Source organism: Leptonychotes weddellii, chromosome 11 (genome assembly GCF_054177405.1).
Source record: "Leptonychotes weddellii isolate Sample4059 chromosome 11, ASM5417740v2, whole genome shotgun sequence".
Classification (NCBI taxonomy): Eukaryota; Metazoa; Chordata; class Mammalia; order Carnivora; family Phocidae; genus Leptonychotes; species Leptonychotes weddellii.
Genome location: NC_138379.1, coordinates 41,213,020 through 41,229,809, shown reverse-complemented (window position 1 = coordinate 41,229,809; position 16,790 = coordinate 41,213,020). Strand labels below are relative to the sequence as shown.

The following is a 16,790-nucleotide window of genomic DNA, read 5'->3' as shown; positions in this document are numbered from 1 at the left end:
ATGCAGAACGTGCCCTCCTCAACACCCACCACCAGGCCAACCCATCCTCCCACCCCCCTCCCCTCTAGAACCCTCAGTTTGTTTTTCAGAGTCCATCTTCTCTCATGGTTCGTCCACCCCTCCGATTTCCCCCGCTTCATTCCTCCCCTCCCGCTACCTTCTTCTTCTTCTTTTTTTTTTCTTAACATATCTTGCATTACTTGTCTCAGAGGTACAGATCTGAGATTCAACAATTGACTCCAAACTCTTAATGCATTTCATAATGTATATTTTAAACTTTTAAAAACGAATCTCTGTTTTCTGGAGGAAGAAATTGCCAAAATTCAGTAATTCCCACAGTTTTACTCTGCTTTAATTCAAGTTCAATTAAATTTTCATACTTTTTATCTAAAATAAGTATATCTAGCAATATAGCATAATCTCCTTCCTTCCTCCCTTCCTCCTTCTGTATTTGTGGGGAAGAGGGCATTTGTTAGAAGCTATATTTACTTTCTTTGTATTTTTTACTATTGGTTGAATATTTTGATAATGTGCAGGAGGTATTTTAACAGAACTATTTTAAACATATCTGCCGGTATTAGCTCATTCCAATGAAAGCATTTGTTTCTGGCAATCTCCAGGACTTAGAAAAATAACTTCTGGGGCTTCTGATTAAAGATGCTCTGAGACTCAGGATGACCCCCAAAAGGCCAAAGCTACTGGTCGGGGATAAACTTACCTCAGATTGGTCTTCTCAAGGAGGCCTTTTCCCTGTCTGAGATCTGAGGGCTCTGAGCTCAGACTGGGAGTGTCTAGAGGGACTGCCCACACCTCTCTCAACCTCCATGTCCAGATATCCAACCACTTTCTAGACGTTGTCACTTGGATCAAGATGATGAAAACAATTTCAACAGCCACCATTATCAAACATCACCTTGCATTAGATGTAGTTTTTCATTCATTCCTTTTAACAGCCTTGCAAGGTAAATATTGCTAAGCCAATTTTCTGCAAACTAGGAAACTTAGGCTCAGCTAAGTTAAGTAGATTTCCCAGTGTCCCAGCTTATTAGTGGTAGAACCAGGATGCAAAACTAGGTCTGCCAGACTGTGGCATCCAAGCTGCTCTCCATGGGCATTCAACACATCCAAATCCAATCTTGCTGTCTTCTTCCTCAGGTGAGCTCTTCCTCCTGTTCTCCCCATCCTCATTAATGACACCATCACCTACCTTGGCCATGTGGACACACACCTGGTGGTCTTTCTGGTCTTCCCCTCTACCAGTCTCCTCACTAAGTCCTGCCAAGCTGACCTCCAAATAGCTCTCAAACCTGTCCCTCCTATATCTCCTCCTGTCCATCTCAATCTACAGCCTTATCACCTCTCACCATGCTGTTTCCGTACCCTTTTACTGGTCTCCCTTCCTCCAGCCTCTCCCATTTCAGGGCAGCTTTCATAATTTGTTGAGAAGAATTATTCTCAAACTCAGCTTTGATCCTGATGCTTCCTTATCTGCAGGTTTCTCTGGCTTTCCAAGGGGTCCTGAATGAAGTTCAAACTCATTAATTGTCCCTCAAAGCCTTCACTCTCCCCGCTTCCCACTTATACTCCACCCTTACTGCCCATCTCTCTAGAACACATGATCCACACTTGGTTCACGTGGGATTCCTTCTGTTCCTGAAACATGCCGAGAACTAGAAGATGCCTGTGTGCTTTTGCTCCTGCTCTTCCCTCTGCCTAGGATGCCCTTCTTTTCCTCAGCTCAAAGCTGCTCCTCCTGGAATCCTGCCCTGACACACTCACCCCTACTGAGCTGGTTGCTTCTTCCTCTGTGTTCCTAGGTACTTTGTGTTGTAAAGTCTTAACACAATGTATTATAGAGACGTTGTCTATCCTTGTGTTTCCTCTCCTAGAAGGTGAAGATGAGCTCATTCATTTATTCAGTATTTATTGACTGCTTACTATGATTCAGGCAACGGACTTGGAGCTAGGGATATAATGCTGAGCAAAACAGGTCACTGTCCTCTGGGAGCTTGTTACCTCAGGGGACAGAGATTAATTAGAGAAACACTCAAACATTACATTTCATACTGTGGTAGATTTTATAAGACAATTATCATATGGTTTCATTCATATGTGGAACATAAGCAATAGCACGGAGGACCATAGGGGAAGGGAAGGAAATCTGAAGGGGGAGAAATCAGAGAGGGAGATGAACCATGAGACTATGGATCCCAGGAAACAAACTGAGGGTTTCAGTGGGGCAGGAGTTGGGGGGAGGGGGTAACAGGGTGATGGGTATTAAGGAGGGCAAGTGTTGTGAGGATCACTGGGTGTTACACGTAACTAATGAATCATTGAACACTACATCAAAAACTAATGATGTACTATACAGTGGCTAACTGAACATAATAATAAAAAAAAAGACAGAATGATCTGGAGGTACTGGAAAAATGTTCCCTAGAAAAGTGACATTTGAGCAGAAATCTAAAGACTAAATGAGAGTTCATTAGGCAAAGAGGATGAGAGGAAAAACATTCCCGGTTCTGTGCCTGTGCCAATCCAAGAAGGAGGAATGAGTTGCTGAAGGAAGGCCAAGATATTGAAAGTGAGGAGAGTGGCCCTCGAAGATGTGGGAAAGGGGATCAGGGTTAATTACACACGGGAAGAGCAGAATAAAGGCCCCTGAAGATGCTGAACAAGACTTGCATTTCAAAGATTCCTCTGGCTGAGTATGGACAGTGGATTGAACTGGGTGAGGAGGTCAGGAGTGCTGAGAGATGGGACAGAGGTTGTTGAGGTAGCTGAAGGAACCAATAATGACAAACAAGAAAAGGCCCTCTTCTTGATGGCAGAGCCTGAGTCTTTTTCACCTCTGCATTCCCAGCATGCAGCCTGGGGACTAGCCCACAATCAGCCTCACATCTTTGGCTTGAATGACCTGCAAATGATTAGGACCCAAACATCCTACAAATGATCTGTGAAGAGAACTTGTTGGATTGTTGGAAAGACCAGATGCAGCAGGAAAGAGCCTCCCAATCCTCAGAAACTGAAGGAGAGCCAAAGTTCTTAAGATTCCAGAATGTTCTGATAAGGATCTCCCCCATCTCCCAAAGGAACAGCCAACAATCATCATAAGAGACTCGAGTTTTCCCTATGAGCTCATATACACTGTTGTAATTAGAGCTTGCAAAAAGAGCTAGCCTCTTTAGCTTTCAGGGAGGGCTCCCAAAGTCTTTCATCCTGGATACGAGAGGGGATGATTCAAAATGTTCAGAATGTAGGAAAAGGAAGTCCCAACTCAGCAGATATCAATCAAACACATGTGGCTGCTCACCACATCTCCAGCACCATCCTACATATACTGTGGAGCACACAGGACAACATCCCATGTGTGATAAAGTTCTACAACCTCGATTATAGGAATTAAAATGCATAGCAGGTTTCTGCTGGAATAAAGACCAGTATCACATAAAAACATTATATCAGCCTATAGTACTATTAGTATACCCATTATATAGATGAGCAAACTGAGCCATCTAGGAGACTAAGAAACTTGCCCAAGGCTATGCAGCTAATAAGTGTTGAAGCTTGAGCTCTTGACCGCCCAGATCCTAGAAATGAGAGAAAAATGGGAGGGAGGGCACATAGTAGATATCTAAATTGGTATAATTTGTATAAGTTAATTCGGCAATATGTATATGTATTTAAATATAATTACTTTTGATCAAGCAGTTCCACTTCTAAGATATTATCCCAGGGCAAAACTTATGTATTTCTATAAAGATACATCTAGGAGAATGTATAGAAATGCAGAGAAGAAACTAAGGTCCCTGAATGATTATGTGGAGCAGAGCCACCTGCTAACCTGACAGCTTGCCTTAGAATCATTATTCAAGGCTGAGACATTCTTCTCTACCCTATAGGTTATCATACTTCAGGGCCTCTATGTCATAGCAACTTAGATTTTATCTTAACTAATGCAGAAAGGTTGTAGAATACTTTAAGAGAAATACTTACGGAGAAAATTTGGTAGTACACATAAAAGCAAATACAACATGACCAAATGAATTTTATTCCAGGACCACAGGGTTTATTTCTAAATATGGAAAATTATTATTATATTAAATGATATAATTTACATAATTCTTCAATAGATACCCAAAGCAAGTTGATAAAATTCAATATAAATCTTGAAACTTTAAAGACAAAAATATTTCCTTAAAATAATAAAAATATAAAATACTATACTATATATATAAAATATATAGTATATATAAATATATATAAAATATGTTATATGAAATAATATATTTTTATATTTTATATATTTTATCTTTTATTACATATATCTTTTTCTATTTAGTAATATTAAATAATAGTAAATTAAAATAGCACATCTATTTAAGAATCAGACACAACATGATCCTTCAAAGAAAAACACAAAAACAATTCAATTAAAAACAGAAACAAGGCAAGTGTTCTCCTTATCACCATTATGATATTAGAGAATGTTGCCAAAGTAGAAAACATAGACAGATACACAAGAGAAGTACACACACACATGCACAAATACACAACCAAGACAAACAGTGAATTCAATAAAATAAAAATAACAGATTGTGAATGTGAAAAAGGCATTGTGCAAGGTGGTCAAGAGCCTTTGGATTTGGTCACATCTGGGTTCCAATCCTGGCTTCAGATATTAATAACCATGTGAACTTAACCTCCCCAGGCTTCAATTTCCTCATCTGTAAAATGGGTATAGTAAGGCCTACCTCCTAGGTTTGCTATGAGCATTAAGTGAAATATTATCAAATGCTTACTCCAGTACCTGGGATGCAGTAATCACTGTAGTTATAGCAGTTATGCTAGTTAGTCACTGTAGTAATCCCTGTACCATTTCTTAATATACAAGAAACATGTATAATACCAAGTAGCATTCATCTATGCCACTGATTGTCATCTAGGAAAATCTAATGAAAAGAGTCTTCTTTATAAATAGGTAAGAATATATAGAATGTGCCCCAATAAGAGATATGGAGACCTGTACAAAGAACTTCAAATCTTTTAGAGGAAAAAGAGAGGAAAACCCAAATAATAGAGGGACAAACCCTGTGTCCAAATGAGAACTAATTGTTTTCAAAGTTAGTAATTTAAAAGTCTATAAACTATAAAACAAACAACACTGGGACAGTTCTTCTGAATCCAGTGTGTAGCTTTAGAGCAATCACAATTAAAATGTTATATAAAATGGCATAAATTTCACTTAGAGAAATAGGTAGGTAAAAGGCAAAATTAGAAAAGACCTGTAATCCTTGAATCTTAGTTCAGAGCTAAGAGCCTTCTGAGGTCAGCTAGTCCAAGAGGGAACAGAGGTTGGAACATATTTAAAGACTCCATCAATTGGTTCCTGGACTGAGACAGGAACTCAGATCTCCTGACTTTTTGTCCAGTTGCTCTTTCCATTATTTTGCATTGAATCTTTATATCTAGAACATAATGAATATTCTATTTTTTTTAAAGATTTTATTTATTTATTTGAGAGAGAATGAGAGACAGAGAGCACGAGAGGGAAGAGGGCAGAGGGAGAAGCAGACCCCCCGCCGAGCAGGGAGCCTGATGCGGGACTCGATCCCGGGACTGCAGGATCATGACCTGAGCCGAAGGCAGTCACTTAACCAACTGAGCCACCCAGGCGCCCTAGAACATAATGAATATTCTAAAAAAGATAAACAGTGAGAGAGAAGTAACCTTACATAATATATTAATGTATTATAAGGCAGCAGTAAATAAAATGGTTCAGTACTGATCAGAATAAAAGAGAATCAAGGGCTCAGAACTAGTGTTTGGTATATATAAAAAAGAATGTAGGGGCGCCTGGGTGGCTCAGTTGGTTAAGCGACTGCCTTCGGCTCAGGTCATGATCCTGGAGTCCCGGGATCAAGTCCCACATCAGGCTCCCTGCTCAGCAGGGAGTCTGCTTCTCCCTCTGACCCTCCTCCCTCTCATGCTCTCTGTCTCTCATTCTCTCTCTCGCAAATAAATAAAATCTTAAAAAAAAATAAAAATAGGGCGCCTGGGTGGCTCAGTTGGTTAAGCGACTGCCTTCGGCTCAGGTCATGATCCTGGAGTCCCAGGATCGAGTCCCGCATCGGGTTCCCTGCTCGGTAGGGAGTCTGCTTCTCCCTCTGACCCTCCTCCCTCTCATGCTCTCTGTCTCTCATTCTCTCTCTCTCAAATAAATAAATAAAATCTTTAAAATAAAATAAAATAAAATAAAAATAAAAAAATAAAAAAGAATGTAATATATGATTGTCTAAGCCACAAAATAATAAGAAATATACATACTATTAAAATATTATTGAGGTAACAGGATCTTAAATTTCCAAATACCTATATCTTAAAATACATTCTACAGGTATTAGCAAAATAAATATAAATAGATCAAACTATAGACAAACTATTAGAAAATAGATTTGCTATCCCAATTAAGGAGAAATAATGTTTTTATAATGACTTAAATAATGGAAGCCTTCAAAAGAAAAGATAGGCAAAGATGATTATAAAAACTTTACAATTTCTCTAAAAAAATAAATGGTACAGGGATTACTACAGTGACTAACTAGCACAATTGCTATAACTAGAGTGATTACTGCATCTCAGGTACTGGACTAAGCATTTGCTTTGTTAAAAAGCAAAAAATGATGGGATGAAAAAGTACTGAGAAAAATACAAATCCAACAAGAGGATATAACATTTGTAAATATTTACACACCCAACATAGGAGTACCTAAATATAAAACAAATATTAACAGACCTAAAGGGAGAAATTTTCAGCAATACAATAATTGTAAGGGACTTTAATACCCCCATTTTCATCAATGGATAGATCATCCAGACAGAAAATCAATAAGGAAACATTGGCCTTACATGACACATCAGACCACATGGACCTAATAGACATATACAGAACATTCTACCCAAAAGCAATAGAATACATATTCTTCTCAAGTGCGCATGGAATATTCTCTAGGATAGATCATGTTAACAGGAACAAAACAAGTCTCTCAATAAATTTCAGAAGACTGAAATTACATCAAGCATCTTTTCCAAGGGTAATGGTATGAAACTAGAAATCAATTACAAGAGAAGAGTATAGTAAAGGTTAGTATCTATAGAGTTTACATATATTACCAACAAAAAATAAACCAACAAAAAACCCAAGGCCCATATGGACACTTGGGTAAAGAGATGAAAAGCTAATCTACCCACTAAGAAAAAAACAGTAATTAAATATTTAAAATGATTAAATCTGAACTTGCTTGCTAGCAAATTAGTTGAAGTAATATCAAAGTGGCATTTATTATCTAATTCTTACTATATTCTGGCCCATAAGGAGTGAAAGCAAAGCAAAGTCCAGTGCTGGTAGTTCTTCGGAGAAAGACTCAGTCTTCGCAGGTAGCAGTCTACATTGGAGGCAATTTGGTAAATGCAAATGTTTCTACACTTTGACCCAGTGAATCTCAAGCCTGAGAATTTGTTCAAGGGAATAACTTGAAGGAAGAAAGAAAACTATGAGTACAGAGTTGTTTAGAGCAGGGTGGTTAATCATGGCTAAAAGAACTGTAAACATCTGAAATACCCAGCAATCAATGCATGAATGCAAAGATACACCCATTAAATGATAAATAAAAGGACGTCAAAATATATGGAATCAGTTATGAAATAAGTTCAAAAAGTAGAAACAAGAAATTATAGCTACACAAATCAATTGTGAAAAACTTACAAATGCAGGTCAATACTGGAAAGAATAAAAATTGCATTTTTTCAGAATTTATGGGATTGTGGGGCAAATTTTAAGATAAATCTTTTCCTAGTGTTTTGAAGCTGCTTTAATAAGCACATTAAAAATTAAAAGTAGAAAGTATATCATATTTTTTTCAAAAGATTTCCTCTAAAGATGGTTAATTTTCTTTAATTAGTACTTTAAAAAAAAGTTGGAAATTTTACTTCTGGGAATCTTGTTAATGTTGAATAGGTACATGTTAGTTAACTATATTTCAGATCAGGGCTTCCAAAATAGTTGGTGGCATGTGGGCATGCCCATACAATAATCCTTAAGCAGAAGGCTTCTGTGCTAAGAGTGACTACAGGTAGCATGACCCATAGAAGAGGTGAGCCAGGAGATGGGGGGCAGGAGGGAGGCAGCAGATCCAAAGTCTTATTTTCTAAAGATGAGTCTGGCAGGGTGGGTGGGTGGGGACTTGCCGGGCCAGGGAGGAAAGGGCTGGGGTCTGGACTTTGTGGTGACAGCAGATTAGAAAGCAAGAGATGACTCTAATGTCTTGAAAAGAGGAACTGTTCTATTTGAGTGACTTCCTGGGTGTGAGAGGAAAAGGAAGTGTCAAAAGTTGAGGCCTGGGTCACCCTTCCAGGCCTCCTAGGTGCTAACAAGGCTCAGGGAGGGATGGCAGGTTCTGGAAGGGGGGCTGGTTGGAAGGAGACAAGTTTAGAGGTTCTCTGAGTGGGCAGGAAACATAATCTGATTCATTCATTTATCTGCAAATATTTACTGAGGGCCTCCTGTGTGTTTGGCCCACACTCGCCACTGGGACAAAGGCCCTGACAGAAGTCTAGTGTTGACATGTTCACCTCCTTTTATCTGGTAAAAATGAATCCAGCCCTGGCCTGAGGAGAGCATCTGCCCCAACCCTACCTACCTTTTTCCTGCTCAGCAGCTTCACTAAGTTCTGGAAGCTTGAGCCCCACTAAGTTCTGATTTCTTATCAGGATGTGCTCCTTTTTAGGAAAAGAAGAAAACAACATTTCAGATGATAACATCAGGCGGAACTCTTCTCTTGTTCTGTTTATGGCTCTGTGACCACTCAGCCTTATGTGGGAGGTACTAGGGGCAGCCTCAAAGGTGGGTGGACAGTCATGACATAGTGACATATGAAGGGCACCTGGAAGACTGCTCCTCTCCCAGCCCATAAACGTGCCTGAAACCCCACCATTAGCACCACATTTCTTGGGTTAAGAATTGTCCTTGGCATGGTCTGCCTTTTAAATAAGCCTGTGGGCCTCAGGGCAAATGAGCTCCAGCCACACTGTAGCTGAGAGCTATATGACAAACAGAAGCAGAGCCCAAGGCTCTGGGGATAGGGTGGTCACCTGGATGTGTATGGAGCTTCTGCTGGAAATGATTTTGTTGAGCTCATGACTGTGCTTCAAGCTCGCTAGAGCTTTCTGTCCTGTTGTTCAGGGCAGTGAATGCCCATTTCCAGGAGTTGTGACCTGTCCTACCCCCATTTCCTCAGTGGCTGGTTATGGCACCCCTTGAGTTGTTAAACTCTCCAGACAAATGAGGCCTGAGAGTTGCTGCCCCACTATACTGCCTGGGGCCTCAGTCAAAGCCCAGGAGAGATGGGGATGCTGACCACAGGTCAGTCAGCACCAGACCAGCACTTCCAATGTCTGACAGATCTCCTTGCCCCTTGTGACTTGTGCTTATGAGGGGATTTTCAGTCTCCCTCGTAGCAGGGGCCACTTGAGTGGTTTGCCCCCTGGGTAAGGAAGGAAAGGAAGGGGCCAGCAGAGGGTGCTCATGGCTCAAATGGAAATAATTGGCCAGGGCCCTTTACCTGTTTCCTTAGCAGCTCCCTGGAGCCTCCAATTCAGAGAATCATGGAAAGTTTCTGAATAGGAATGAAGGTTTCTGAATAGGACACATTGCAATGTGTCCCTGCTAGCACAGAAACCTCCTCACTTGTGCTTGACTGCTATCAGGTACCTCTTTTCCTTCCCCATGTCACACGCATTCTGTAGGGGAGCCAGGAGAGCCTTGTCCAGTTTTAGCCGTGAGGGTGCCAGGTCCCTCCCCATGGAGTCCCTGTAGCCTGGGTTGGCCCTATGGGGAAATGGGACTGGATAACGATTCCTTGTCCTGTTAATCTCTTCTCACCCTCACACCCTATCTCTGTCCCCTACATTGCTGGATACTCCCAATCACCCCCTGCATAGGGTGGCAGCCCCATGAGAGACTACTGTGCCTGGTTTGATGGCCAGTGAAAATTGGGGACATCACAGACACTGGAAGAAATTCATCACAGAGGGAGCAGCCCCTCATGGCCGTCATTATACTTGAGGATGGATTTGGGGCCCTTTGTTAACAGGCATCAGGAAGGAAAGTTCCGGGGCCTGACAAAGGGAATAGCTGTTCCATCCTTGGCATGACAAGGCACTCTATTAAGGGCTTCCTGTTTATGAGCTGCCAACTCTGGCTGGAGGGGAAAACACAGCCCAGTACTGAGGGCTCATGTGCCCGCCATACACCTGCCTTCCCCTTAAAATGTGGCTTTGTGTGGCTACTATATCCCACACTGACCTCACCCTGGTAAGTGCGGTAAAATCACCTGAAACATATTTATGAAGAAGATGCTGCACAGTGGGCCTGATTTATCAGGGTGGGGAAGTTTAGGGACCCACAAGGCCCAAGTCCAGGCCACAGTTGCCCTGCTTAGCAGCTCAGCCCAGAGGTCTTCAGCCCAGGGGGACCTGGAGTGCACACCCTGCCCAGATGGCCCCCAGGAACCTACCTCACGGAGCTTCGACAGTTTTTGCATCCGTACTGGCTGCACTTGTATCTGAAAGTCTTTGAGTCCGGGTGCCTTGGCCAACTTGTTGCCTGCTTTGCCCGAAAAACGCTTCTCTTCCTCTGCCAGAGGCAGCTTAGCAAGCACTTTCTGCAGCCGGGGGCCAGGTTCTTCAGGACCACTGTCCCAGGAGACCCCCCGCTGTAGGGGCGGCCGGGAAGCAGGGGGCTGCAACTCAGCTTTGGAGCCAAATTTTGACCCTGTCGGCTCTCCAGCTGTACCTTTTCCCTGGGGGCCCAGGGGAGCCACCCCTCCAGAGCCCTGGGCTGGACCTCTAGGCAGAGGGTTGCCTTCCCTGGCTGTCTTCAGAAGTGCCTTTCCCAGCTCATTTTCAGCAGGGCCAGGCTGAGGGCTATTCAGGGCCATTTTCCCACCACTGCCTAAGCCAGAAGCTGGGCCTTTGGGTGTGGCCTCAGGGCACTGGAGGGGATCGCAGTTTTCCTTTTGTTCAATTGCAATCTCTTTGGACTTCTCAATTGTGGGAGAACGAGGAGTCAGCCTGCCCTGAGACAATTTCCTCTGGTCATTCTGCTTCCGGTCAGCTAGCCCTTTGGAGACATTCTGAAAGAGACAAGGTGGAACTGGGACTCTGGAAGCAGGCTGGAGAGGAAAGAGGTGGGGCCATTTCCACCTGCTAAGGTGCCTGTGTGTATGTGTGTGCACTGAGTGAAAGGGGAGGGCTTCTCAGTCAAGTCTGAATCAGTAAAGGGGGTCTGCAAACAAGTCTGAGGTCTATACAACAGACAGGACAAGGGGACCTGTCATTCACAATCTTCCAAGAACTTCCCAAGGGCTGGGAGCTGTGGAGGACAGTGGAATAGAGGACAGCTTGGGGGCAGTCACAAATTTTGGCCTTGACTCAGTTGCCCCAGTTTCTAGTCTTGACTCTTCCTGGCAAGGCCCTTAACTCTTAGGGACTCAGATTTCTCATCAGGTTTGTGAACCCTCTGAAATTATTGCAAATGTATATGTGTGTTTAAATGTGCAAATTGTATGTATTTTTCTGGGGAAAGAATCTGTAGCTTTCAACAGTTTCTTAGAGAATTCCATGATCCAAAAGAGGTTAAGGATCTTTGGATCAGGTGATTCTTACAAAGGTGATATCTTACTACGCAGAAGTTCTAAGATTCTGCACTCTTACTTCATTTCCCAAGGGAAACCCACTTTGTGAGGAGTATTTGTATGGCTGTCTTATGTGAGTGGTGAAACTCTCCCAGAGGACTCTATCCTAGCCGCACTTCTAGATGAGATTATATTTCATGCTGCCCTCGACATCACCTTGAGCACTTTGCTCTGAGCAGGGGTGGGGCCCTTCTAGTGCTCATCAGCACTAGATTTTCCAGGCTGCCCCCAAGAAGAATCCCAATCAGGAACTGGAACTTTGCTGTAATTTTTACTAGAGTGACAAAAGCAGCAGCCTTGCCTGTTGCCAGGCCCAGCAGTCCCCCTGGTCTATGGCTAGTGGCCTGAGTGAAGGTGCAGGGTTATAGGGTTATAGTGAAAGTGACCTCCACTGAATACTGCCTCCTTACCCCCTCCACTTTAGACTTCCAGTCATGACAGAACAGAGGAACCTTCTAGCTTCCCCAGCCTTGACCCTCCACTCACGTACACCAACTTGCAGGCTGCCCAAGGCTAGCCTAGACTTTTGGAACAGTGTCTCCCACACCCACATCATCCAAATTGGGCAGAGCTCACACTCACAGGCTCGCCAAGGTGAGGTGAAGAGACTTCGGCCTCATCCCCCTTCTGTTGGAGAAAGTGAACACAAGTCAGACAGCAATGTGAAGAGACCATATCTCCTCTTGAAATACCCTCAAAGTGGTATAGATGCTTTCCCCTCCCAGCCACCGTCATCTCAATAGGTCGTGGAGAACCTCTTAGGGGTTAAGGGGTAAGAGGAGAGACCAGTTGGCATAGAAACCCCAATCAGGACCCCTGTTACCTGTGGTGGTGCTCCAGACAAAGGGGACTGTGGGCCACTGCATGCATCCAAACCTGGAATGGTCCAGACACTGGTGAGTGATGTCCAGCACCCCAGACCATCAGCTGTCCCTTTAGCAAAAACACATCTACCTCCCCAGAATGCCCTCCCTTGGTTCGCTCAGGTGCGGTGGCCAGTAATGCCTGACATGTTGAATACCTTCCACATGTCAGGTTCTATGGTGAGCCCTCATTTAATCAACACTGAAACCACATGAGGAAACTGAGGCAGAGGGAAGTCAAGGTCACACAGCCAGGAAGTATCAGCGCTGGGAACTGAACCCAGGCTGCCTGAGCTTGCCCCACAGCTCTGACAAGGGCAGGCTGTTCTCCCTGGCACCATGCCCCTTTCCAAGCTGGTTTGAGGGTGTGGCCCTGTACACAGTGTAATGAAAGGGAAGAAACCAAAAAGAAAAGAGTGGCTCAATTAGAGGGCCTTCTAAATAAGCTCTGGGGTGGCCTCTCTGTGAGTCCTCTCTTAGCAGAGAAAGCACCAGTTGTAGCCCCTTTCCCACAACCTTGCCTCTGTCCTCACCTACCTAGACTCATCCTGGGCTAGGCCTGTCTCCCCACACTAGCTCAAAACCCCAACAGAAAGTACATCCACCTCCTCAGAGGCAGCCCCACCAGGCCTAGCTGGGATGCCAAACAAGGGTCCTGACTAGAAAGCCTGCGAGATGGGATGCATCCTGGGCATCCTGAGCAGGGGTGGGGCCCTTCTAGTGCTCATCAGCACTAGATTTTCCAGGCTGCCCCCAAGAAGAATCCCAATCAGGAACTGGAACTTTGCTGTAATTTTTACTAGAGTGACAAAAGCAGCAGCCGAGGGGTCGGACTCAGCTGCCACCCAAGGAGATAAGCCCAGACAGGAAATGCCAGGGGCATTGGACCTCACCAGGCGTGGAGACAGTAAGCGAGTTGCTTTGAGAGGATGTCGGAGAAGCTCCGGGGCTGAGGTTTGAGGAAACAGCTGTGGAGACAGACACAAACTGGCCAGCATTCATGAAGGTTTATGACTTCAGCCTAACAAAGATATCCTTTCAGGTATTGCTGACCCCTGGGAACTGGGACTGCTTCGTCAGGTCAGGGGCTGATTCTGGACTGCCATATAAGGCTCCTACCGCAGGAGGACTCCCTCCATGCAGGGTGGTCCAGGAGCCTGTGCACATGGGTATCACACAGGGATTTCTCTCTATGTAGGATTCAGGGAGGGGGAACCCATGTTAAATTCATGGGTATCATAAAGGCTGACATTTCTTGGTGAAACAGAAAGACACAATAGGCCCCAAAAAGGAAAAGCAGAGTTTTCTGAGCTAGAGTTGCATCAGTATTTTAAGAGCTTCTGAAATAGCTCTTTCAGCTATTTCAGCTAAGATGCCCTGTCTTTACAAGATCCCCTCCACAAGTATCAGTCCCCTTGGTGCCTACAGGCCTACAGGCCTGGGGGCAGGCAAGTCAAAGGCCACCCCTTGGAAGCAGGGCTCCCGCTACAACTGGGTCCTGGCCCTCCCTATCCCCTACCCCACCTTGGAGGGGCTCAGGGCAGCCACCTGTACATCCTACCTGACGGGGAGTCTCCGGGGCCGCTCCTGGACTTCCTCCCACGGCGGGTCAGGAATCGTTCACTCACCGACTTGGCTTCTTCCAGCAGCGCCAGGTTTTTCTTCTTGTCCTCTTCTGAGATGCTGATATCCGGCAGCTGGTCATTGACCAGGTCAATAACGTGCCCTGCAGGGTCTGCAGTGGGAGGGTGAACTCAAGGTGAGAACCACAGAATTCTTGGCCCCCCACACCTTAGCCCAGGGAAGCTGCCCAGAGTGGACTCAGCCAGCCAAACTTCAGCCCAATGCCAGGCCAGGGAGACAGACAAACCTCAGCAGGTTTGTAGCCTGTGGCTGTGGCAGGTCCTCTGTAACAATCATGAAGCCACCTAGGTTCCCAGTACTGTCCTAAACTCTGCCATTAGGGAAGGCCATCAGGAGCTCCACCTCCATGCTATCTTTCCCTAGTGTGTTCTTCTTTCAGGTCTCTATGTGTTCAACAAGCTAGGGAGCTTAAGATGTGTGGATAAAGAGCACTCCAAAGATCATGGCCACCTTCCCTCCCTTCTTTCCTCTACTCACACTATCTACCTCCACTCTTCTCCAAAACTGCCTCTTCTCCAGCAGCACTTCTATGGGTAAATGACACCACTTTCCCCAGCTGCTCAGAAACGTGGGAGTCACTCCACACTCCTTCCTTGGTCTCTTCACATCCCACCAACTGGTTATCAAGTCCTGATCATAATTTACCTCAGAAATATCTCTGGAACTTGTGCCTCCTCTCCATTCTTGTTCCTTAGATCTTACCTGCACAGTTACAACAGCTGCTTCATAGGCCTCTACCTTCACGCTATCCGCTTCCTCCCATCTTCCACTGCCTATCAGAGTCAACTTCCTAAGAGCCATATCTGACCTTGCACTTCTCCTGCCTCACATCATCAGGATTCCACATGAAAGGAAGTTTGAGAGATGGGATGAGCCAATTGCTAATGACCCAACTTGAGCACCTGGATTCAGCACTCCTTGAAACCAAAAGCTCTGGCTTTTATTTTCATGTATGTTTGTTTTTTTGGGTAAGATAGTTTGAGTTATGTTCCATCATTTGAAAGAGTCCTGACTAATACACACAGCAGAGCATTCAGTTGCTCTGTTATGGTTCCTGCTCCCCCACCATGTTGTTTCTTCCACCCAGAATGCTTTTTCTTCCTTTTGTCTATCTGTCCAACTCCCTAAGGCACAACTCAAATACTCTCTCTTCTGGAATATCTATCCAGCCTTCCCCCTCCCCAGATAGAATTGGTCTCCTTCTTGCCTCAGTTTCCCTAACACTTCTTTAAAGGGCCTTATAATACGGTGTCTTGATTATATCTGTTCATTTCTCAGTCTCTTCATAGACTATGAGCAACATGGAGGCAGAGACCAAGTCTATATCATATCTGTATTCCAATGGTCCAGAACAGACCCTGAGAAATCATTTGGATAATGAGCTAGTGATTGGGGCAGAGATGCTTGCATTCAAACACATACCTACCTGGATGTGGGCCTTTCTAGCAGGAGGTAGAGGGCTCTGCCCCCTGTGCCCCAGAATTGAGCCTCACCCTGCTGTTCTGTCTCTTTGACTTCTTCATCTTTCTCTTCACCCTCTGGCCTTGTCTTTTTACCAAAATAAATTAAAATTAGATATCATACTTCTTCTGGGCTCAAACACAGAGGGACAGATTGACTTTGCCTTCTTGGGCTCGTAGGTATAGACCTGCCTGAGAATTAGGAGAGGGGAAGGGGCTGAGCTGCCAGATCTTCTTGCTCAAACATACTTTCAGCTGGACCCCTATCTCTGGTTGCAGAAATAAGATAATTGGACTAGCCCTTACCCACAGAAGTCAGCGAAGCAGTAGAAACCTTCAAGTGTCGGTGAGAAAGCCTCCTGTGAGGACTGTGAGCTCTGAAAGACAGTACAGAGTCATCTTGTTAAGAAAATTTGTCCACAGCTTGTAAATAGGCAGATACCTGTATATTCTTTCAAAGTCATCCTAGAGCATCGTCTTACGAGCTTGTCTAAGCTTTAGAACTTGTTAGAAATGCAAATTCTCAGGTTCCACCCCAGACTAAATGGATCAGAAACTCTGGGAGGTGGGGCCCAGCCATCTGTAATTGAACATGTCCCCCTAGGTGATTCTGACGCTTGCTAAAGTTTTTGAAAAACTGCCCTAAGGAAATGTAACTTTGGCTATTTTTATTAGGGCCCAGACTCTGAGTGAACATCTAACTGTAGAAAACTCATAAAATATGAATAATTGTCTGGTAGAGATGTAGATGATTTCTCTTGGGGAAGAAAGATAAAAAACAAGGTTTCATTGTCCTCTGGAACATTAACCTATTTTATATCAAACTTAGTAATCTTATTCCAGTATTCTTTTCCTCCCCACTGATTATATATATATTTCCATTTCTTGTATCCTCTTTTGAACTGACTTTGTCATCGGGATGGTTTCCTCATCAATGAGTTAAATAAAACTTTGACACATGCTCACTATATTTTTGTATGAGAATGATCTTTGCAGCTTTTTGAAAATTATACTTAGTCTTACTCAAGCAAGACCAATGCATATGCTTGTGCTGTGTCAAACTGAGGCAG

The 16,790-nt window shown here is 44.0% G+C and overlaps 1 protein-coding gene and 1 long non-coding RNA gene across 16 annotated transcripts in view; one reads left to right on the top strand and one right to left on the bottom strand.

The window, feature by feature from the left end:
- LOC115936716 (uncharacterized) overlaps window positions 1-16,790 on the top strand; it is a 201,162-nt gene that overhangs the window by 87,463 nt on the left and 96,909 nt on the right. The window lies entirely within an intron of this gene.
- The window catches only part of IRAG1 (inositol 1,4,5-triphosphate receptor associated 1), a 123,475-nt gene that overhangs the window by 43,022 nt on the left and 63,663 nt on the right, over window positions 1-16,790 (bottom strand). For 9 of the 12 annotated variants that reach the window (XR_014138356.1, XR_014138357.1, XM_081797382.1 and 6 more), the window contains 7 exons: window positions 16,027-16,097; window positions 14,178-14,351; window positions 13,510-13,584; window positions 12,577-12,629; window positions 12,336-12,380; window positions 10,575-11,192; window positions 8,700-8,778 (listed from right to left, as the gene is read on the bottom strand). Coding sequence is in view for 10 of the 12 variants with exons in the window: in XM_081797382.1 (XP_081653508.1) it covers window positions 8,700-8,778; window positions 10,575-11,192; window positions 12,336-12,380; window positions 12,577-12,629; window positions 13,510-13,584; window positions 14,178-14,351; window positions 16,027-16,097 (1,115 nt within the window). In the remaining 2 variants the exon portion in view is untranslated. Of the gene's footprint in view, window positions 1-8,699; window positions 8,779-10,574; window positions 11,193-12,335; window positions 12,381-12,576; window positions 12,630-13,509; window positions 13,638-14,177; window positions 14,352-16,026; window positions 16,098-16,790 lie in introns of those variants that run through there. The other 3 variants (XM_081797386.1, XM_081797390.1, XM_081797389.1) reach the window with 3 other exon arrangements.